Source organism: Cryptotermes secundus, unplaced genomic scaffold, assembly GCF_002891405.2.
Source record: "Cryptotermes secundus unplaced genomic scaffold, Csec_1.0 scaffold160, whole genome shotgun sequence".
In the NCBI taxonomy this organism is placed as follows: domain Eukaryota; kingdom Metazoa; phylum Arthropoda; class Insecta; order Blattodea; family Kalotermitidae; genus Cryptotermes; species Cryptotermes secundus.
The window spans coordinates 2329958-2353600 of record NW_019745080.1 but is presented as its reverse complement, the minus strand read 5'-3'; the positions used below and the strand labels follow the sequence as shown (position 1 = coordinate 2353600).

Sequence of the window (23643 nt, the reverse complement as noted above, 5' to 3'; positions counted from 1 at the left end):
TTGCAAAAGTTAGGGAGAGACTGGCAGTAAGAAAACGAGCGACGCTAAAGTTTGATATAGAGGGATCTGATCTTAAGAAATTAAACAGAATGAAGGTAAAGAGTTAGCTAGTTAGTTACGAATCGTACTGGAGTTCCTAATTATAAATCCTGTAATGTTTGTTTCTCTTCTTTACAGTTGAGCCTGCTCTTGGTGTTTCGACTGGCGTTGCTTCAAGGATCGCTGCCAAAATTCTCGAACCAGGACAATCCAGCGGCCTTTCATCCATGTCGACATGTCAGGTTAGCCTCATCTTTTTACATATTTTGTTGCAGTTATCTTGAAGTTCTGTTTCCTCCAATGAAACATATTTAAGTAAACTACAATTGGACATTGTGGACTTCGTAAACCTATGTGTGAGTACATGCTATTTACAAATTTAAATTACTCTCTTTATTTATATAACAATTATTCGTTTATTTATTTATTTATAATTTATTGAAGGACATATTCCGTAACTAAATAATTCCATGGACGAGAATTTTCCTAATACCCTTTTTACGTTTGTCGAACGAATATTTTCTTTCGCACGAGTTTGATTTCGGCGTCAGAATATACATATATCTGGATTCGTGCTCAAGTGTGGCCAGCAATAAACCGTATATGAATCGTGCGTTTTTATCTCTCTTACCCATTTTTACTCCGTTTTCAGTTTTTTTTGCGTTTTTAGAGTTTTTTTACAAAATAAATATCTTGTTCAATAAAAAGTCTGTTTATTTTAAGGAAAGCATATTGTCACGTGTATGAGTGACTATAGAAAGGGTTTGGATTAGTAGTTGGATATAACATTTGTTATTTTCATACTATTAACCCTTCCCGCTTCCTTTCCAGTCCTTTATGTTGTCTGATATGTCGAGGCCGAAGTTTAACGCCATCTTCCACAAATGGCACGCACAAATATTCAATCATAAACTGTCTCTTGTTAGCCTACTTTCCTTATTTTGAAAAAGAAAACGTTAGGCTTATGTGATTACCACGCTTTGTCTGCGAGTCCCCCCCCCCTCCCCAATCATCTTTTGAATGCCTGAACTAGTCTTTGTGAAATTTGATATGTCCCACGTGTATCATGGCACATGAGCCCATCTCAGCTGCACAATCTATAAATCCCTTCCATCAGTCATTGTGTATCAGTATACACCCTATGGTTCCTAGGCAACAGTTCTGTAGAAACTAGTGCAAACAACAATAGAAGAATTGCTGGACGCGTCGCTTTCTGTGCGGTCCGAGTCGTATCAAAAGAAATACGATTAGTTCTTCCGAGAACTCCTTGTTCTAATATACTAAACTTGACACTTCCGCATAACATTTTTCTCGGTACTCGTATGATAGACACGATACTCTAAAACAAAAGTCCGCTCACTCGTTCATGATTTACTGCTGAAATGGCGATTATGCTACGTGTTAACACTGGACATTCGTTGCTACAATAGTCCGAAAATGCATAAAGGCAATAATAAAATTTGCTGGTGCACAAATTTTATGTATAGAAGGAGTTTTATCATTAGTATTATTATTATAATCATCATCGTGATGTAAAGGTGTTTAACAAGATTGTGATTCTTTAAAAAACGTATTGGGGAACGGGATACACGTATATAGAAAGCGAAGGAGTAAATTATATCATATTGAGGAGAATATTTGGACCGAAGAGAGATGAAGTGACAGAAGGTTAGAGAAAACTTCATAATGAGGAGCTTCATAACTTGTACTTCCAAATATAATTAGAATGATCAAGTCAAGGAGGATGAGATGGGCAGGGCATATAGCATGAATGAAAGAGAAGAGGAATACATATAGGTTATTTTTGGGAAAGCCAAAAGGAAAGAGACCAATAGGAAGACCAAGAGTTAGGTGAGTGGGCAATATTAAAATGGATCTTAGAGAGATAGGATGGGATGGTATGGTTTGGATTGATCTGGCTAGGGATCAATCCAAAGGGCTCTTGTGAACACATAATGAACCTTCAGGTTCTATAAAATGCTTGGTAGTTCTTGAGTAGCTGCACAATTGGCAGTTTCTCAAGAGGGGCTCAGCTCCATGAGTGTTTCTGTTTCGTAGCATAATTTGGAAATGGATATGAGAGAATAAAATGAAAAAATAAACATATTTATAATTATATGTATATTTTTTAGATTTGAATTTAGAGCTGCCGTTATTATCCAGTTATCTGACGAAAAACGTGGGAGCATTTTGCTGTCAGGTTGAGATTGTGTAACTTCGGCCCGCAGTGAAAGAGTTAGAGAGGGGGGGGGAAGGCGAGGGATAAAATTGATGGCCGGATGTAGTTTGGACCTCGCGCAGTAGATTGCAAATGTCATGTCACGAAAGGTTAATAGTACCATTTCTCCCTAGGGTCCCATCATAATACTGCACTTTGGATGGTAAAAAAAAAAGTATCATATGAAAATCGTTCTTTAGTGAGTTTATTCTAATAATCGGATTTAATTTTAGCTATAATATGGCGACATAACATGTTACGTTATACATTAGACAAAAGTTTTCCATATGATTATTTTATAATATCGTCCTGTTTGATCTTGATGCAGTAAATCCTCACTAATCCGGATTAACTAGGGGGAAATCATCCGGATTAATGATTCAAAGGACAGCCCTAAAAGGCAAAAAAAAAAAAAACTCTTAGGAAGCAAATAAATAGAACATATAATAAAGTAGTTAGTAGTGTTGAAAATAATTAAAAAACATCACTGCAGCAATTTTTTCTTCTCTGAAAAGCTGAAATCCAGGGGCTCCTTCATCCAGCTCAAGCCAATCTTGGATCTCTTCTCGCGTGGTGTAAATCCCTTCAGCTGCCCTCAACACAGTCTGAAAATCCCCTTGGCCTAATTCCTCTTGCTGCTACATCACATGTGTCTCAACTGTGTAGAGAATTCTTCATACTTATATCTGTATTATCAGACATCCGGATTAACTGTGACCGGATTAGCGAGTGTTTACTGAATTTTATTACGTTTTCCCCTTTTGGTAATCTTATGGGCGGATATTCCGCGGATGTTTCTGGACAACGGCTCTGTAATCACGTTCCCGTTGCTAGGCAGCAGAGTCTTAATATTCCAACAGTTGGACTACAACATTGGAAGAGCTGTGTTTTCTACGTGATCCTTGCCGAGAAGTTATAAGAGAGACGCGATTTGCACATGGCATTCAAAATCCCGTACGTATATGACTATATAACAACTCTCGTCAGAGAGGGCGCCCCACAAAACAAGACCGTAAATGCCAAAGAGTTATAAATGTCTGGTCATGAGCCCTATATGGGGCTCGACACCAAGATTTACTGACTGACTGACCGTTAGTTGCAATGTGACTTAGACTTGGACTTGGACTGTATAACAAAATTATGCAGGCAACAATCAGAAGTCATACAAAATCATGATAATATGAATGTTCGCAACATCGGACAAGGCGAAGCCCGACACAGAAAGTATAAGAGGCTTAAACTTGGCGGCGGTCATGCATACGACCGTTCAAGTGACTAGACGCCGTGGTAGCGAATACTACTAGAAATAGGGCATAATCTGCTGTACTGAGCCTAAACTGACAGAGGCCTTGTATATATTATACATACTAGATATTAAGACTTAATTTTAAATACGTGTACATAGTGACAATGGACTAATACTATCCACTATGACTGACAAATGACAGAACCGACCTCTCGTCAGAAATGGCGCCCCACATGGACAGGACAGTAACTTTCATCTAAGAAGAAACATCTGGTCATGAGCCCCAGCCGGGACTCGACACCAAGACAGACAGACTGACTGACCGTCAGTCGCAATGTGACTTTGACATTGAAGTTAGTCAGTTGATAGTTTTTACAACAGTCTTTGAAGAGCGGACTTAAGCCGGAGGCGAGGAAATACCCACTGTTGGAGCCGTTACCAGGGAACGTCTAGTAACAGAACACTAGACTATGTCCTCTAGTGAACTGTAAATTGTGGAAATAGCATTCGTCTATAGTTATTTGTAGTTACGACTTGTAAGTGGTCAATAAATCTGTTCACCAATCCAAACCCCGTCTATAGTCACACAACTACGTCAAAGTATTAATGACACTCATACAGTCGTTAAGTATTGAAACGCTGTTTTATCTTAGTTCGTTTAATGTTGCGATATATCAGAGAAGTAAATATTATGTTAAGGGAAACGGTACCAAGGCGTAGGTGGGTGGACAGTATTAGAATGGATCTTAGAGAGACAGAATGGGATGGTATGGATTGGATAAATCTGGCTCAGGATAGGGACCAGTGGAGGGCTCTTGTGAACACGGTGATGAACCTTCGGGTTCCATAAAATGCTGGGAAATTCTTGAGTAGCTGCAGAATTGGCGGCTCCTCAAGAAGTGCTCAGCTCCATGAGTGAGTAAGTAAGTAAGTAAGGGAAACAGTAAAAGAATTTTCCAGTTGGATCAGCAGATTCGCATTGTCGTGCTTGACAGTGAATAATACTGTCACGTATGAGGAGTTTGGGTGTCTAATGATAACGAGTTCTGAATTTGATGATTGATTTTATTAGCGCTGCTATTACAACCACTTTTAATTACATTCAGTAATGACAGCTTGAAATCGATGAGTGCCTCAGACTCGCTTCATTCCTTACTGGACTGGATGCCTCTTCTCTTCTGCGTGACTGACTTGGTTCTGATTCACGAACCGGTCATTTCTTCAACTTCCGTTTCCCGCTGGTTAACACTCCACAGCTGAACACTGAACTCTCGAATTACGGTTTCCTTCCGAATGAACTCTGAACTGACTCTTTTATAACTTCAGGGAGAACCGAATATGTTACCATGTCTTACGGTTCCTCTGTTATTTTGTTTTTATTCGTTGTCGCCGAAACGTATGTTAGCGAGCTCTTGGCTGGCAATGGACTATTCCGATTTGTCGCGGAAACGTGTGTTAGCGAGCCGTTGGCTATCAATGGACTTCAGGCGTCATGTTACAATATTGTCTTCTGGGAAGTGGCGTCATGTAGCGTCGTTCATGGTTACCCATATTTCAGAAGAATATGGAGCTACCAACTTTAACTTTGAAGATTAATGTATCGAATTTTGTCAACAGTTCGTTACATTGCGTTACATATAAGAAGACTAATATTCACTCACCACACGTTCTGGCTTTTATTTATCCGTTCCAGATCTAAGATCTCTGATCTTGGTATCATTTCACGTAGATGGGTTGCCAGCCCATCCTATAACTCGAAACAAAGGATCATGGACTTTAATAGGTTCTGACGAGGGTATATTAATACAGTTATTGTGCTTTTGAACATTATCCGTCGTCCAATTCTTTTATTTAAAATAGAACGTTTCGGAGACTGGATTCTGTCTCCGTTTTCAGGTAAAAACCTACTCAGTTGGACCTAGTCGGTTGAGCTAGTCCATATCTCTGAAAATAAATAAATATAAACAGGACGATGTATAATTTTCAGAATAAACAATAATTGCACCATGTAGTTTGTCTTCAGTGTTCCAATGCTCTAGAGAAAGTGATTTTACTGCTGTTGCAGTACCTCATGTTCAGTCGTGAGTTAACGCTAGCTCCGCAGTTCCCATCTGGGAAGCCGGCCGGTATTCGCTTTCCTAGCGTTGGCCTCTGGATCATTAGTGCTATTGAGCCCTGACATCAGTACAAGCAATTAGTCATGAAGAGAGGTGTCCAATTAGGAATATATATACAGGGTGATTCAAGCAGATTCTGTCAAATTGACTTGGTACGTTTGTTGACAATTAAGTTAAAAACAAATCATATATAAATGGGTCCAGTTTGGGGAAGTTTAAGATGTCATAACAGTTTGAAAGCAAGATAAAGATATAGCAGAAATAAGGATTTTAATGAAAAGTTTCACAGTAATTTTAATTAAAGAATTTTTATATAATGATGATTTGTATTACACAACTTTTGAATGTATCCGCCTTAAAATTGAATACATATTTCATTTTATTAACCGTTATAAAAATAAAACCGTTAATGTTTTCTTCACATCTGCTACTGTGTCTTCCACGTAGTATGTTCCTTTAATGGTTTTCATCAGAACTGTGTTTCTGTATGCATGCTTAGTATCTCTCCCAGTGTATGCTACATACTTATACAGTTTCTCAAATTAATGACAGAAAAATCGACAATCTCATGAACTAATAGACTGGAACTCTAGAACCAGACATGTTTATTCTGCTCTCTCTGTCATGTCGATGGAAGTGCCATCTAGCCACGGCTACTAATATGCGGGACAGCAGTGTCTCAGGCGAAGCCAAGTTGTGATTGCAGATGTTACGCCTTCCATCGATCGTCAGTAGCTCATAATAATAACAGTTTCATGGGCTTGATTGTTCGCGTGACAGAGAACATTAGGGGAACTCCGATAATGATTATTTACCTCCAGTCTTCCCCTTCTTCCCCCACCCCCATCCCGTTAGAATCGGCAGTCAAACTATGCTTTGTTCTAAATTCAGTTCTGTGCGGTGTTCGACAAAGCGCAACACGTATTATTTCAATTTCTGTTTTTATATTATGTGACTATGGGGAAAGCGCGAGAGAGAATTTGATATTATTAACATAAAGTGACAATACCTCTTCACCATTCGTGGAATGGCACGAAAGAATAAAAGACATTGTCTTGAATAATGGATTACTTGATGATGAAAATCAAGAATTTCAGAGTAGAACTCACAGAGCCTACTTTCCAATTGCACAGACTTTCACCGCTACAAATTGTAGTATGTAATGGAAGTTAAACATTAATTCTTCTATACATAATGGTCTTAACGAGCAGGTTGATGTAGCGGTAACAGTCTAAACTGCTTGATTCGAATTTGGAACGCTGCACGAGCTATTCTGGTTATTCTGAGTCCAGCCTGTCCTATTTTGGACAGTACCTTCCATAACCTTTCCAATCCATTCTTGATCAATCATCCCGCCGTTACATCATGTATAATCCCGGTTCTGTCAGTATAATGAAGGTAGAGGTAAAGCTGTCCCTGTAACAAGCCATGAAGGTCCATAGGGTTGTGAGACGTCGAGGCTCCCACATTTTCTGTAGACAATCGGCTCACAGATGGCTGTGAGGTCAGCCTTACTCGGCGGCCGCCCTTTACTCCCCAGGAAGATTCCTGGTACTCATTTCTGTTAGAGGCGGAGTCAACCCCAGGGCCATAATGCAGCTGGAAGGAATAACACAATTGAAAATTCCAATGGCCTCATCGGGAATTGAACCCGCGACCTTCCGGCTTGTAAAATAATGCCTCAACCAACTACGCTGTCGGTGTTGTACCACAAGAAAACTCATGGCACATAACAAGGTAAAGGTAAAGCTATCTGTTTAACAGGCCGTAAAGGCTATCGAGGCTCCCACATTTTCGCTAGAGAGTTGGCTCACAGATGGCGGTAAGGTTGTCAGTCTTACCCGCCGGCAGCTCTTTACCTCACAGGAAGATTCCTGATACTCATTTTTGTTAGAGGCTGAGTCAACCCCAGGGTCATAATGCGACTGGAAGGATTACTTAAATTGGAAAAATCTACCTCATCGGTACTCAAACCCCCGCGACCTTTAGGCTTGTAGCATACTGCCTCAACCATGATACCGCGTTCCCCTTGCGCATAACCATTGACGTGATTTCTGTATTGAATATTGTCTGTGTTCGTTATTTTTGAGACACACTGTGTCAGGAACTGGATGTTTCCGTCATCGTGCGTAAAGGCGGGAAGTTTCCAACGCGTCTGGTCCCTTTAGAAAGTACTGGTCTCGAACACGGGGCAACTGAGTCCGCTTATTGAGTGCTGATGAGTAGGAAACCGTCCTTTCGTGTCTCTGATGACAGAAACAATTGAGTTTCCGAAATATTATATTTGAAAAATCCAAAAAAGATGGAAAATATCCAGATTAATAGCTATACTTAGAGGTAATTTAAATTTACCGTCCAGATGGAGTGCAAATTCAAAAAGAATTTTGTTCAGAAGTGGCTTACTTAGTAACTAGGGACATAGAGAACTCAAACTTGGCCAAAAGTGAGTAAAAATAATGTATGTATTTTACATCATATTTGCTTTTTAAAGTCTTGATTATTGAATTTTTTCAAATCACCTAATCCTTCCAGCCGCACTATGGCCCTGGGGTCGACTCAGCCTCTAACAGAAATGAGTACCGGGAATGTTTTCTGGGAAGTAAAGAGCGGCCGGCACGTAAGGCTGACAACCTCACCATTGTGACCCGATTTTCTACAAAATGTTGAAGCCTCGACGTCTCACAACTCTGTGGGCCTCCACGTCCTGTTAAGGGATAACTTTACCCTTAAAAAAAAAACATACATTACATACACAAATATTGGGACCGACTCTATGATCTAGTGGTCAGAGTTCCTGGCTACAGATCCGGAGGTCCCGGGTTCGATTCCCGGCGCTACCAGATTTTCTGAGAAGTAGTGGGTCTGGAACGGGGTTCACTCAGCCTCGTCAGAATAACATGAGCTATTTCAAGGAAATGGTGGCTCCGGTATAGAAAACCGAAATTAACGGCCATGGGGATCCGTTGCGCTGACCACGCGACACCCTCTATCCACAAAAGTTGGTACTAACTTCGCCGACAAGCAGCGGTCGCTCGGTCGATATAGTTCGCTTGCGGACTACAGGCCATGGGGTCATGCATCGTGTTTACAACAATGGCAGCAAATGAAATATGCACGGACGTGGAAAATTCGTCCATGTTGCTATCGTGTCATTTTGTCTCGTGTTCGTTATTTTAACGTCCACACACGGACTGAAAATAACGCTCGTTTTTCTGTAGCATAAACTCTTCCAGAAAATAGTATGGCAGAATTCACCAGTGAAGAGCATTAACCAAAATGCTTTGTAGGAAGTTTTATAAATCGTTCCCGATTGTGATGTATCATGCCACGACACGATAATTCGTATTCAGAAAGAAGATGAAAGGATTGGTTTATACTGACCTATTAGTGTGATATCGATTCCCTATTTGTTTGAACTTTCACATGCGCTTTATTGCATTCCATTCGTGACTCCTCTCGTCAATCATACCAACTGCTGACGGGGCAAGGAAATGGCTTGGAACAGCACTGCTTTTTCCTGTTTGTGTATCACAGCAACCAACACAAAACAGCATGGATCTATGAAGATTACTCTGTTCTGGAATGTTGTTCCCCGTACTTTGGTATACATGAATTTGCTGCATCCATAACCAAGGTAAAGTCCATCTGCTCTATGGACGAGGCTACGTCATTACTTGCGTAGGCAACCTTACGGAAGAAAAGTCCTCTACATGTACGTTTGAATGTCCGCCGGTGTATGAGTGCCGGAAGTATGTTGAAAATAGAATCTAATAACGTCCTAATGGTGACGTAACGGTCTACGTCACTAACTGACGGTGACGCACTCTCGTTCCTGTGGCTGATGGAGTGTAGATGAATAAAACGAGCGCTAAGGAAAGTGGTCAAGCTTTATAGGCAGACATGGCAGAAAACCAGTAGGAAACAGCAAAATTGGTACCATCTACTTATAAAACCGGTGCACGCGCTAGTATAGTTGGTTGAGGCACTATACTACAAGCCGGAAGGTCGGGGGTTCGATTTCCGATGAGGTCACTGAATTTTTCAATTGACCTAACACTTCCAGCCGCACCGTGACCCTGGGGTCGACTCAGTCTCTAACAGAAATGAGTACCAGGAATCTTCCTGCGGTAAAGAGTAGCCGGCGCGTAAGGCTGACCTCACCGCCATCTTTTAGCCGATTGTCTAGAAAATGTTGGAGCCTCGACGTCTCACAACCCTATGGCCCTCAACGGCCTGTTACAGGGATAACTTTACTTTTCAAAAATATTATTTATACATTTGCTGATGAAACGACATAAAAAGAATTCTGCCTTGTGGAGTCTAATATCGTGTGTATTCAAGTGAAATTAAACCGAAATTTGGGATATATGGCCCCCCTCTTCAGGGTGGATAATTAAACCAAGGAAGAAACTAGCGCGAAGCGAGTAGCGGGATGTAGCCGATGTGCTCTGTCGAAACGTCGGTTGACTTTCACCGGACGATCGATACGTTGTTGATCTGCGCTACCACAGTCAGTGTGTGTGTGTGTGTGTGTGTGAATGCCATGTCGATGAATAGCGCTGCCGTATTTTTTTATATCAGTGCTCTGATGGAAACTTTCTTGGCGATTTATACTTTACCAATATGTGCTACCACAGCGTTTACTAATGTTACAACATCAATTGATATGACGACCAATGAAGTGTCGACGAATGCTGTCTCAGTAAATATTCGTTCTAGGAATTGCTATCCGAAATTCACGCCTCACTTGTAAGTCTTTTGTCAGAAGTTCTCGTATACCATTTTTATAAAAAATCGGACAAAGGAATCAAACACTGGAAGACGCGATGTACCTATAAATCTGCTATCGTTTTACGCATATGCGTATATAACCATTACGAAAATTCTATGCTACTATATTTTTGACACGATACTATCATCCACGACATATTTTACTGGTATTGCCGTGTTATAAAATATAACGTATCATACAACTACTTGTATTTCCACACCACTGGACATTCCGTTCTTGTTTATATGAGCCACCCTCCGTCCTCCTTTACGCCCCTCATCATATATATATATCTTTTGTGATATTCAGTGTTCTTGCTATAAACGCGCCCAGAATCATGTCCGTTCTTCTCGTATATATATGACATGACGTCATATCTTCTGAAAATCCACTCGTTGTTGAGAGCATTTCGGCATGTCTCTGTCCAAATTTGAAAGGAACTCAGGTCTTTGTGAAGATGGAATGTCTGAAATAGGGACAGTGAGCTTAATGTCCTGAAAAACGATTTTTAAGTATTGTGCGAAAGTTAAGATGTAGGCACGTAACAGTAGTTTACTTCCTCACCACATCTCCTGCGGAAGAGTAGCATAATTATGAGTCCTGCGGTTCGAGATTTTTAAGGTTCCGGTTTCTGTTATCGACTCGGTCACTTTTTACCTTCTCATATTCGTTTAGTCTCTCCTGGTAAGAAAAGTATCGAAATTTAACGTAATATAAGATCTACACCACAAGGAAATTAATTTGAACCGCGTTTCGAAATAATTGACCGAGCAGGCTGATGTAGAGGAAATTATTTGGACTTATATCTGGGAGATGCTGGGTTCGATTCTCGTTCAGGATACCCGATGTTTTGATTGAGGTTCTTGGTGGATTTCCTCAGATTCGACGTTCAAGTGTTGGCGTAGTGCTTCGATTGGTTCGCATCCGCTACCATCCAAGTGCTATCCAATTCAGCATTCAAGAGTCGACCCACAATTCAACAATACAGATGCTGACAAAAAAAAAACTCCGTGGCCTGTAATGCTCAAGCGAAATATACCCACCGAGCAACCGCCGCTTGTTGGCGAAGTTAGTGCCAACTTTAGCGGAAAGAGGGTGCCACGTGGACAGCGCAACTGATCCCCACGGCCGTTAATTTCGGTTTTCTAGACCGAAGCCACTGTTTCTTGAAAGAGCTCTTCAGTTATCCTCACGAGGCTGAGTGTACCCTCTTCCAGGCCTACTACTTCTCATAAAATTTGGTAGCCCCGGGAATCGAACCAATGAACTCTGGCCACTAGACCACAGGCGGTCACAGATTTTGACAACTTTATAAAATAAGGGATGAAAAACAAAAGACGTGATCACTCGAGAATGTCTGCTTTTATTCATGTCCTTTTTACTGTATTCAGATGACTGTTGGAATATTTTCTCACGAAAACATTGTGGTGCAAGACACCAACACCGTTTTTTTTTTGTGTTGATTTGTGTTTATGGTTTGTCTTACGATGTTTTCAGTAGCTGTACTATTTAGCGTCGAATGGTAAGATGATATATGAATTGGAAGGAATCTGAAAGGAAGCGGTTGTCGACTTTTTAAGGTACTATCCCAACATTTGCCTGGAGGTAATAAAGGAAATGCACTTTAACTTTAGGTTGTCAGGTTTGCCGGCCAAGACTCGAATGGTGGATCTCACGAATGAGAGTCCCAATTCGCCATTTTTCTTATTTTGTGTTGAATTGCTTGTGATGGTAATACGAGCATTAACTAAGTGCACGGAGCTGAGCCCTGCGTGAGAAGCCGTTAGTTGCTCAGCTACTCAAGACCTCCCCAACATTTTATGGAACCCAGAGTTTCATTACCGTGTTCACAAGAGCCCTCTACTGGTCGCTATCCTGAGCCAGATCAATCCATTCCATACCACCTCATGCTACCTGTCTAACATCCATTTTAATAGTATCCACTCACCTACGTCTTGATCTTCCTAGTGGTCTCATTCCTTCTGGCTTTCCCAGCAATATCCTGTATGCATTCCTTCTCTCCCTTATTGCTACATGCCCTGCTTATCTCATCCTCCTTGATTTGATCATTGTAATTTTACTGGTGAAGAGTACATGTTATGAATATATACATGTCTGTGTATTAACAAGAAGTTCTGGGAAGAACTAATTGCTTACTTTTCTTGATACGAAACCGACCGTATACAAAACGACGCGTCCAACAGTTCTTTTGTTGTATTCATATTAATTGCCACGGTAATGTTTTTACCGAGCCGTTGCCTAGCATCGATTTGAAGGATAAAGGTACAGGCACACAGACTGATGGGAGGGATTTATGAAGTATGCCGTTGAGATGGGCTTAGGTTCCATGATATACGTACCAAGTTTCATAAAGATTTATTGAGGCATTCTCAAGTTGATTTGAGGGAACACAAGCACACAGACAGCATGGGGATCTCATGGTCCTGCAGGTGGCACACTGTGGATTTAGATCAAGATTTGTCTTGCCTTTTATAGAACAAGAAGATTCATTATTCACAAGAGCCCGCCATTTGTTCCCATCCTGAGCCAGATGAGCCCAGCCTCCATCCTTCCAACCCATTTCAGTTTTGATATTATCCTGCCATCTGTGTCATTAAGTAGACCTAGGTTGGCTCAAACAGTAGAGCTTTTGTACAAATATTATGTTCTCGGACATTATCCATCATCTTGTCTTTATCTAAAAACCGTCCTGTTTATTTTTCAAAATTCAACGTTTCGGAGACTGGATTCTGTCTCCGGGGATAGGAACTAGCTCTACCGATTGGGCCCAACTGAGTAGGTTTCAACTGAAGACGGAGACAGAATCCAGTCTCTCAAACGTTGAGTTTTGAAAAATAAACAGTACAGTTTTTAGATAAAGACAAGTAAAGTAAAAGTAAAAGAAGTAAAGGCACCCCTGTAACAGGCCGTGGAGGCCCATAAGGTCGTGAGATGTATTGATTCCCACATTTTCTAAACAATCGGCTCACAGATGGCGGTAACGTTGTCAGCTTTACACGCTGACAGCCCTTTATCCGCAAGAATATTCCTGGTACTCATTTCTGTTAGAGGCTGAGTCGACCCGAGAGCCATAATGCGGCTTGAAGGATTAAGTAAATTGAAAAAATCCACCTCATCGGGATTCGATCCCGCGACCTTCCGGTTTGTAGCATAGTGCTTCAAACAACTACGATACCGCGTGCCCCCAGATAAACACAAGACGAGGGATAATGTCCAAAAACATAATGTTTGACCAGTGTACTATGGTCACAGAGTTCTAGACCTTCTTAATTAAAGCTTTTGACTTACATTCTAAAAGTGCCCAGTTCGAATCTCGGCAGATATACCAATAATTCTGACTCAGGTCTTTAGTGATAGGAGACAACGAACTTGCTACTTGCGGGGGGAAAGTTTGCTCAGCAACAATATTGTATACGTTACGGTTGCTGTTAAAAATTCAATACAGGCCGGATATTCTCGAAACCTATTTTAGTTAGTACCACCGCACTTAAAGTATTGGTTACACGTTACTGTAATCGTACCACGGTAATGGGGGGGAGGGGTTGAAGAGAAGTGCTTTTTGTGATATTATATATCAGTAAAACATTTCACTGAACATAAGGGAATCTGTCAGGCCCTCACTTGTCAAACGAGGGTAATGAACCCGGAAATACCCTGTTTATAAAGAGGGATATAACTTCAACTTTTTTGAAGATGGTGTCACACATTGAAGAGTGCTGAATAGTTCTCTCATGGGATAAAATGCCTTGTAGTCCGTTGAAAGTAAGTCGACGTTTCGGAGGAACCTGTCGCCTCTAAGGATAAGGGATAAACCAAGCAAGAATGCAGCTTGAAGCAGGTACCTGCTTCATGCTACTTTCTTGCTTAGCTTATTATTCACCACGAAGATGAAGGCGATATCTTCGTCCGAAACGTCTGTTGATTTCCAGTCAGGTGACAAAACTTTCCATTCCACCTCAGTGAGAACTTCAGTTCCCACACTGAAGAGTACTGTTTTCTTGAATGTTACCGTGTGGTCCCGTGTAGTCTGGTAGAAGTTTGTAAAAAGTTCGTAGCCTGCTGGTTCCTCGCTCGCGGATTTTTCTGCCCTGAAAATGAAGGCGATACGTTTCTCCGAAACATCGGTTCACACAAGATCTACTCGGCTCCACATCCCAGAAGAAGACATTCTTCTTTGGTAGTAGTTTCTTTGAAAATCTCAGGGGGACCACTATGAAAAGCCGGTTTTCTGGGCTGTAACGTGTAGTTGTTGGGGAGCTCGCCGTTTCGGAGGAACATATCGGTTCCATCTTCAGGGTCGTGGAGTGAGCCAATCAAGAACCCAGCAATACTACGCAACTTAAGCTTGCTTCCTGCTATTACTAGTTCATGTTTGGCTTAATCTTAGACACTGAAGATGGAAGCGATATGTTCCTCAGAAACGTCGGGCTGTCTCTGAACTACGCAGAGTTAGAATCCAGAAGACCCTGCTCTTGATAGAAGCTTGCTAACCTTCCGGAGAAGTGTAACGTCTCTATCCTCAGGGTCGAAGAGTAAGCCAATCAGCTATCAAGAAACATGCAACAAGAAGAGCAAGTAGAGCGCTTGCTACTTATCTGTTTGTTTGCATGCCTTATATTCCAACCCTGAAGATGGAGTTAGTATGTTCCTCCGAAGCGTTGGTAAAGTGCCACCGTGCTCAAGACGTTAAACCCCCCGAAGACTGCAGTCATTATAGGCACAGCTATAACATCAAAGTAGACCGGTAACACACTGTGTAAAATTATAATTGTGGACTATATTTATCTTCCGAAATTATTAAAAACCATTAATTAACTTCATAGAGCTGAGCCATTCTCGAGAAGCCGCCAGTTCTGCGGCTGTTCAAAAATTTCCCAACAATCTATGGAGCCCGAAGGTTCATTACCCTGTTCACAAGAGCCCTCCTCTGGTCCCTATCCTGAGCCAGATCAGTCCAGTCCACACCACCCCATACTGTCTCTCTAAGATCCATTTTAATATTATCCACCCACGTTTTGGTCGTCCCAGTGACTTCTTTCCTTCTGGCTTTTCCACCAATGTCCTACATGCATTCCTCTTCTTTCCCATTTGTGCTACATGACCTGCCCACCTCATCCTCCTTGACTTGATCATTCTAATTATACTTGGAGAAGTGTACAAGTTATGAAGCTCCTCATTATGCAGTTTTCTGCAGCCTCCTATAACTTCATCTCTCTTCGGTCCAAATATTGTCCTCAGCACCCTGTTCTCAAACACCCTCAGTCTATGTTCCTCCCATAATATCATAGACAAAGTTTCGCACCCATGCAGAACCACAGGCAAAATTATAATTTTGTACATTCTAATTTCAGACGAGAAGACAAAAGGTTCTGGACTGAATGGTAACAAGAATCACAAGCATTTACACTTGGTCGTCGATTTACGACCGGCCGCACTTACGACCACAAAAGAAAAGATAAATAAATAAATTAATTAATAATAAATGAGGATATGCTACTGAGGCCTGAGGACACCGCCAGGCAGCTGCGCGTAAGATAACTGTGGGAGCATCCGGCAACACAGGCCTCCCACACACGCAGGCAACATTACTGTATTTAAGATGAAAAATAAGAGATGATTAAAATGTAAAAGTTTTAAAAGTAAATTATAAAGATGATAAAAAGATTAGAAAGGTTAAAAAATACTGTTAATAAATATATGGCCGACATACGACCAGATCGACTTACGACCTGTCAGTCAGAACGGAAGTCGGTCGTAAGTCGACGACCAAATCTAATCTCCTCTTAATTTCCTTCTGAATTAAGTTTTGAGTTGATGGTGTCGTCCCCAAATATGTGAAATGTGCCACATTTTCAAAACATCTGTTTCCTATCTTTATGTTATAATATTGCCCTGCATTCTGGTGACGAGACAGCAACATATACTTAGTTTTCTCCACATTTACTTCTTAACCTTACTAGCATCAATTAAAGTTTGTGTGTTTTTCTTTATGGTATCTATATTATCACCCAGTAGATTCACATCATCAGCATAGATCAGCAGCTGATGTGTTCCATTTAATTTCAGTTCTAGTTGCTTTTCCTGGACCTTCCTAAGGACATATTCTAAAGCAACGTTGAAAAGCAGTGGCGATAAGGCATCTCCTTGTTTTAGACCATTTTGGATAGGATTATATTTTAGAAATTGGTTCTCTTTCCATGTTCATGTGTAAAGAAGGAGAACCTAGTCTGTTCATTGTAGGGCCCCATAACAGGCTTCGACCGATGGACCATTATTTGCCTGTAGCTCTACTGGGACGCCCAACAGAACAGGTTTTTTTTTTGTATCCTCTTCACCTGAAGATGGAAACAGAATTAATTACTGAAACGTTATTGTTTTAATAAACTCGGACAATAGCCAGTTTAAAATAATGTCTTTAAATAAGTAACAATTATATTAAGTTTACTGTCTCATAAAAACCGAAAAATTCAATGAAATCTTTTAGAACCATAATCCGGTAATCATATAAGGCCTACCGCCCTTGTTTTTAGACTTGAGCATTCTCAGTAGAATGATCGGTTGATTCAGTGGCTATTGTAGGGTGTGTATTTAAGTCTAAAATATCTTTCACTTTACGTCATACGTTGACTAGACAACAATACATATTAAACGTCCTGCATATTCAATGGTGTCGAGCGGTTTAAGGCATGCACTGTCTTCGCTCGCTTGGAAACCGGGATCGTGGGTTCGAATCCCACTCAGGGCATGGATGTTTAGTTTGTGTGTGTGCTTTTTTCTGCGTTTGTATACAGGTAGAGGCCTTGTGACGAGCTGATCACCCGCCCAAGGAGTCCTACCGAATGTGTAAAATCTAGAAAAACCGACGTGAACTGAGAAGTTCATGGAGGTAGGCCTAGGCCCACTTGGGCTGTAGTGCCAAGGGGAAAAAATAATATTCAGTGGTACTTCCGGTGTGGTGATTTTGATTCTCATATCATGTTACAAACACGATATAGTTACTTTATACGTGACGTAATGTCCTCCGTCGCTATTTGAAGCCGCCATCCTTAAAAGTTTTTCTAGATAGAGATAAGGGTTAGTTATGGACCTAAATGCGTCACCCTCCCTCCCACAACTCCGTCCCTTCTTCCCATGGGTCTCCTACTCCTCACGTATATCCCACAATGTGGACCTATACGTCAGAATGTTACCTCACACGATATAACGTGTTTTCGTTTTTAGATCCACAAATCATTTTCCTTCATCTTAAATCTAAAAAGGGAAAATATAATAAAATGTGACAAAGGAGACTGAAGTTGCAGACCTAAAGGTTTTTGCGGTGTGCTAAACGTAAAAGAGATGAAAGAATGAGTTGAAAAAGAAAGGACACGGAACTCCGTGTGTCAGCAACGTCAGCACAAGAAAGAGAAGGCCTGTCCGTCTCCTCGTGGTTCCATTAGAACGTATCAGGCCTCCTCAATCCGAGCACGAAACAAAACAGAAGGTGACGTTAAGATATAGCTTGAAGTTAATACCTCCTAGCGTGAGAGATGTTGTAGATGGGAACGCAAATATATCTGAGTTGTCAGACAAAGCAAGAGAAAACTAGGATTGCACAAGAAAGTGACAGTTTTGGCTAGGGTTCTATTATAGGCGGAGAGTTTCTATGTTTATGAGCGATTCATAACTTCTGTACACGTGTTTTTAATTACTGAGTTACAAATTTAAAAATTTTTCGTCATAAATTCACAATTTTATCTCTCAGAGAACAATTTTTGTGTTGATTCTTGAAGGAGCAATGATATTGTAACGTATAGAAACGTTGCTATGCAACGACCGCGAGATGAATGAATGTACCAGAACCGTTTCTGCTCAACGGCTCGATAAACAAGTTCTCAAAGCAACAAACACGAACGCAACAATAGAAGAGCCCTTTTCTTATGTTGTCCGTGCTGAAATATTGTAAGCAAGGGGCAGGGTTAGAGCTTAGTCAGTTGTGTACAGGCGTCTGTGAAGGGAGGACTTGAGCCAAGGCAGAGGAATAGCCATTGTTGCAGCCATTACCAGGAAACGTCAAGTAACAGATTAGAGCACTAGACTGTGTGCTCTAGTAAAATGTAAAGTATGGAAATAACGATAGTGTTATAGTTATTTATAGTTACGAACTGTAAATGGTCAGTAAATCTATTCACCCATCCGAACCCCGTCTATAGTCACACGTACTACGTGACAGTAGCTTTGTCACTATAGGGTCTAGCCTACGGTTGGACCTCCGGGAATTTCGTTCCCTGCAGGGACAAGAAATTCTTTTCTTTGCCTCAGTGTCCTGACCGCCTATGGTGCCCACTTATCCACCTATGTGATGTGTATGACTGCTGGGGGGTGGGGGTTCCCGGCGATAAAGCAGCCGAGGCGTGAAGGTGGCCACATACCTCCATCTAGTGCCGAGGTTACTGTGCTTGCACTCATGTACCTTCATGTGAAGGTGATTAATTAAGCACAGTGGTAACCTCATCTAGACTTTACATTTTCTGTTGGAGCAACCATATCATCAGTGTTATAGGCTATAAAATTTCCGTGAATACGCAAATATTTTAGTTATCATTATTTGTAATTATATGGAGACTACAGTCTTCTGGGATTGTTTAGGCTGGTATAAGTTCATTGACGTTCAGAGGAAAATTGCGGGTTTTTTGATCATCTGATAATTTCGACCATATTTATGGAGATAATATTTGCCTTAAAAACGTCGGTGAACTTTTATGGGACTTCAGCCATAGTGAAGGTGTTGAAAGATGTATATTAATCATGTTTTGCCGGGGCGTCAATCTGACTACTCACTTCAATTTAGTGCAGAGGAAAAGGATAGTGGAGCTCTACCTCAACCCCCCTATACGCCTTCATGGCTTAGTGCTTAATTAATTAGGCACAGAGACAACTTTACCTTTTTTTCCCCCTTGGCACTACAGTCCCAGTGGGCCCAGGCCTACCTCCATGAACTTCTCCGTTCACTTCGGTTTTTCTAGATCTTACACATACGGTAGGACTCCTTGGGCGGGTGATCAGCTCCTCGCAAGGCCTCTACCTGTACACAAACACAGAAAAACGCACACACACACACACACAAACTAAACATCCATGCCCTGAGTGGGATTCGAACCCACGATTCCGGTTTTCGAGCGAGCGAAGACAGTGCATGCCTTAGACCGCTCGGCTACCGTGACCGGCCAACGTTACCTTTTACCTTACCTTTTACACGGTATCATGTCCCTGAAGGCAGTTCTCTTCGTATACATCGCTTTATGAACCTAAATCCAGCATTATAATTCTCCAAGCCCTTATTTTATAACATGAAGACAGTTTAAAGGAAGGCGCATTGTGTTAGGTTGGCCACACTGGCTTGTCGTTAATCTAGTTGGGGCTACTGATAAGAGCTCCTAACTTCGGTCCGTTGCGGATACCCCATAATCTGCGGTCATAAGTTACGAAATCTTGTTACACTGCAGAACAAGAATTGAACGTGTCTTAACACAGTGTTTGGGGTTAAATATTCTCGCCGACATACCTACACTCTGTAGCGACATTCCTTGCTTTGTGTGCTCACTGCTTCATATACTATAAGGCTCCTACTCCAGCGTTTGTGCTCCGTCTTTATGACGCGTCTTAGGGAACCACTGATATCACGTGACTGCTCGGACACAATGAATGGTGCGCATAGACGCGACACAAGAGCTGGCTTGCCACAAACATTCATGGAGAAGATATCTAAAAATAGACCTGGTATGGAAATTTCCAGAAGCATTCAATTCAGAAAATGCTTAGGCCACAGCTCTGCAGTGTAGAACTTCCAGCACATCGCCTAAAATATATACCGATGTGTAAACATTCAACATGGGAGCCAGGATAGCGTAGTCGGTATAGCGACTGGCTGCGGGTTGGACCACAAAGGGGTCGGAGTTAGAGCCCCGGTAGGGTCAAGAATTTCCTCTTCTTCACGTCGTTCAGACCGACTCTGGGGTTCACCAAATTTCCTATCGAATGGGTACCGGGGGCTGTTTCCCTGGGGATAAAGTGGCCGGGGCGTGAAGCTGACCATTCACTTCCAGCTAGTACCGAGTTCAGGACAATGTGGATCTATATATCCACTCCCCCATACGCCTTCGTGGCATAGTGCTTAATTGGTTAAACACAGGGACAACTTTACCTTCAAACACTCAACATGTTCTAACTTTAAACGAGTCTAATTCGCGCCATATCTTCAAATCGTTTACATATAATTAAGATCATACATCCATTGACAGCGCCACCGGCTAGCATGATAGTTTTCGTGGTTTTCCACAGCCACTTCAGGAAAATGATGGAATGTCATATGGATTAGGCTACTGCCGTCTCTTCCAAATGCTTTCAGATAAATTATTCACCAGTCAAGTAATTAGCAGCATGACACATATTTAACAGACTACACGGCATCACACCCCATTACTCTTAAACATATAACATATTTATGTAAATAATATTAAACGTTATTAGATAGTTCATTATTCTGTTTTCTAACAACATCGTCACTATATAAACAAGTACAAAAATGTAGAATATATTAAAGAAATAACAGATTAAAGTTAAAACTCTGGCTCTGCGCCTTAATTTACTGATACTTTACTTCGCTTCGCTCTGTTTTTATTACTTTAGTGTCTATATTTTAACGTCTCCCTACCCTCTTGCCTTTTTATTATGATAATATTTAAATTGATTTCGGATTAGAGATTCCCAAATTGATGGTTGTGAAGAGTACTATCTTCCGGTATATGACGCCGCGTAGTCCTATGCAAGTTCACTGACGTTTCGGAGGAACACACTGCTTCCATCTTCAGTGTCGGAAAGTAAGCCAAGAAAGCAACTGCTGCTTGCTGCATGTTTTCTTGACTTATTCTTTGACCCTGAAGATGGAAGCTTTATGTTCCTCCAAAAATGTCAGTAAATTTCTACCGGAATACACGGCGTCATGTCGCATAATATTTTCATCCAAATTCACGTTCGGTAAATAGGGTGTGTGTTATTGCTGTATATATATATTTGTTTTGGTACGCGTTTCAAACACAATAATATATAAAAATAACTCACTTTCACTCTGTCGTGTCAACTGAGTTTTTATTTTATTAACTATACAGAGTATACAGAGGACCCTCGAACTTCGAACAGTTTGATGTTCGAACAACTTAAAACTCGAACAAAAAACTCGAGGAAAATCCGGTTTTGAAACTCGAATAAAAACTCGAAAGTCGAACAAAGAATCACGTGGTCGCCTTCTCTCTGCTTGGGAGCACTTGAAGGTTCTGTCAGTTCTCCCTTGACTGGTTCAGTTAGCATCACCATCAAATTCAGTCTGTTTTTAAGCGTTTTATTTATTTCTTTGGCTTATTTTTATATTATCCTTAATAATACCCATTCGTAATGGCACCAAAGAAAGTTACTTGAGGTGAAAAGCCTAAGAGAAAATTCGCAATATCTGCATTAAAAATGAAAAAGAAACTTGTCCCTAAGTGGGAAAGTGGTACACGTTTATCGGACCTGGCTGCTGAGCATCCCTCGCATTATTATTGATTGATTATTATACATTATTTTTATGCGTGTACTGTCTATATAAATAAAAATTATTCAATTACCGAAATTAAATATACTTGTTTTATCATTAATTACCAATATGTTCTTTTGAAATAGGCACTCCAAAATGTTTTATATTCTGTAATTGCTTATTTGGGGGGGGGGGNGACTTTTGAGCGGAATAATTCAGTTTACATTATTTCAAATTGGGAAATTAACTCGAAAGTCGAACCGTCTCCTGGAAAGAACTGTGTTCGAAATTCGAGGTTCCGCTGTACTCAGTTGACACTATAGAGTGAAAGTGAATTGTTTTCATTGATGGTTGTGTTTGACAGGTGTACCAAAACAAATATATATATACACGTGGGTTACTTCAAAAGTCATGGCAAGTATTTTTTATTTTTTTGGCAAACACATTACAGCGAAGAAAGTTGAAAATATACTTATGAAAGGGCATGATATACCCCTCCGATTGGCTTAGTCAGATCAGGTAGATGTGAAGGAGCGTAGGTAAAGTAGGCAAGAAAAATTGCACATTACGGAATGACTGTTTTTTTATTCTTTAATCCTCGAAATATTCAATTGTGATTAAGAAATAAAAAATTCAATGTGAGTTAAATCTGAATTCTTACATTACGACTAGCAACCTTCAAAGTAGTCTCCAAGTGTATCAAGTACTCGCTGCCAGCGATGAGGAAGACGGCGAATACCATCAGCTTCACCATCTCCAAATCTTGTCATCAATTGCCGAACTGCGTTGAAAATGTCCTCTCGTGGTCGAAAGCGTTTCCCTCGCAATGGATGTTTCAATTTGGGTATTAAGTCATAGTCACATGGCGAAAGGTCGGGTGAACATGGAGGATGGTGTAGTACTTCCCATCCCCAACGTCGTAAACGGTTCTCGACACTGTTTGCTGTGTGGGCGGTTGCATTGTCGTGAAGGCCGATGTCATTGTTAAGCAGTTCAGGACGTTTATTCCTAATTGCACGACGTAAGTTATGCACAGTTGCCTGGTCAATCCCTGTATGTCTTTCTAACTCCTTCAGAGACCAGCGCCTATCTTCCTCCATGCACTGGGCGATCACGACACGAGAAACATCGGTACGAACGGACACAGGGCGTCCACTACGTTGCAAGTCGGCACTTGCTTCTCTTCCACGCTGGAATGCTTCTGTCCACTTTGCAACAGTTCTGTATGGTAGAGCACGATCACCCGGAGCTTCCACAAGCTCTGAGTGACATTCAGTCGCATTTATGCCACGAAGCACTGCTATTTTCACGTAACAAAGCTGTTCCAGCCGGCTAACGTTCATTCTCGACGAAGGTTATGATCACACCGACTTCGCGCTGGACTCGCTTCGTTGTCCTTGGACTTCCGCATCATCTAGCGGCATCATTAGAAATCAGACGTTGCTGTCTCTCAGCGGCAAATTTGGAAATTCCGGTCGGAGCTTTGGAAATGTCTGAAAAATTATGTTGCCATGACTTTTGAAGTAATCCACGTACATAGTGATAAACAACACAACAGGATTCATTTCTTGAGATTGTATGTTATTTATTGGATCTGATTGACTCATGGTCCATTTTTATTTCTTCCGTCATGAAGATAGTGCTGAGTTTTTGACTAGTTCAGTAACTATGCGCCGTTAG

At 41.1% G+C, this 23643-nt stretch overlaps 1 protein-coding gene across 1 annotated transcript in view; it reads left to right on the top strand.

Moving 5' to 3' along the window:
- Positions 1-23643, top strand: part of LOC111874856 (protein O-mannosyl-transferase TMTC1-like) — a 514456-nt gene that overhangs the window by 383604 nt on the left and 107209 nt on the right. Inside the window, exon 6 of the mRNA XM_023870706.2 lies at positions 178-281. Within this exon, the coding sequence (XP_023726474.1) occupies positions 178-281 (104 nt within the window). The remainder of the gene's footprint in view (positions 1-177; positions 282-23643) is intronic.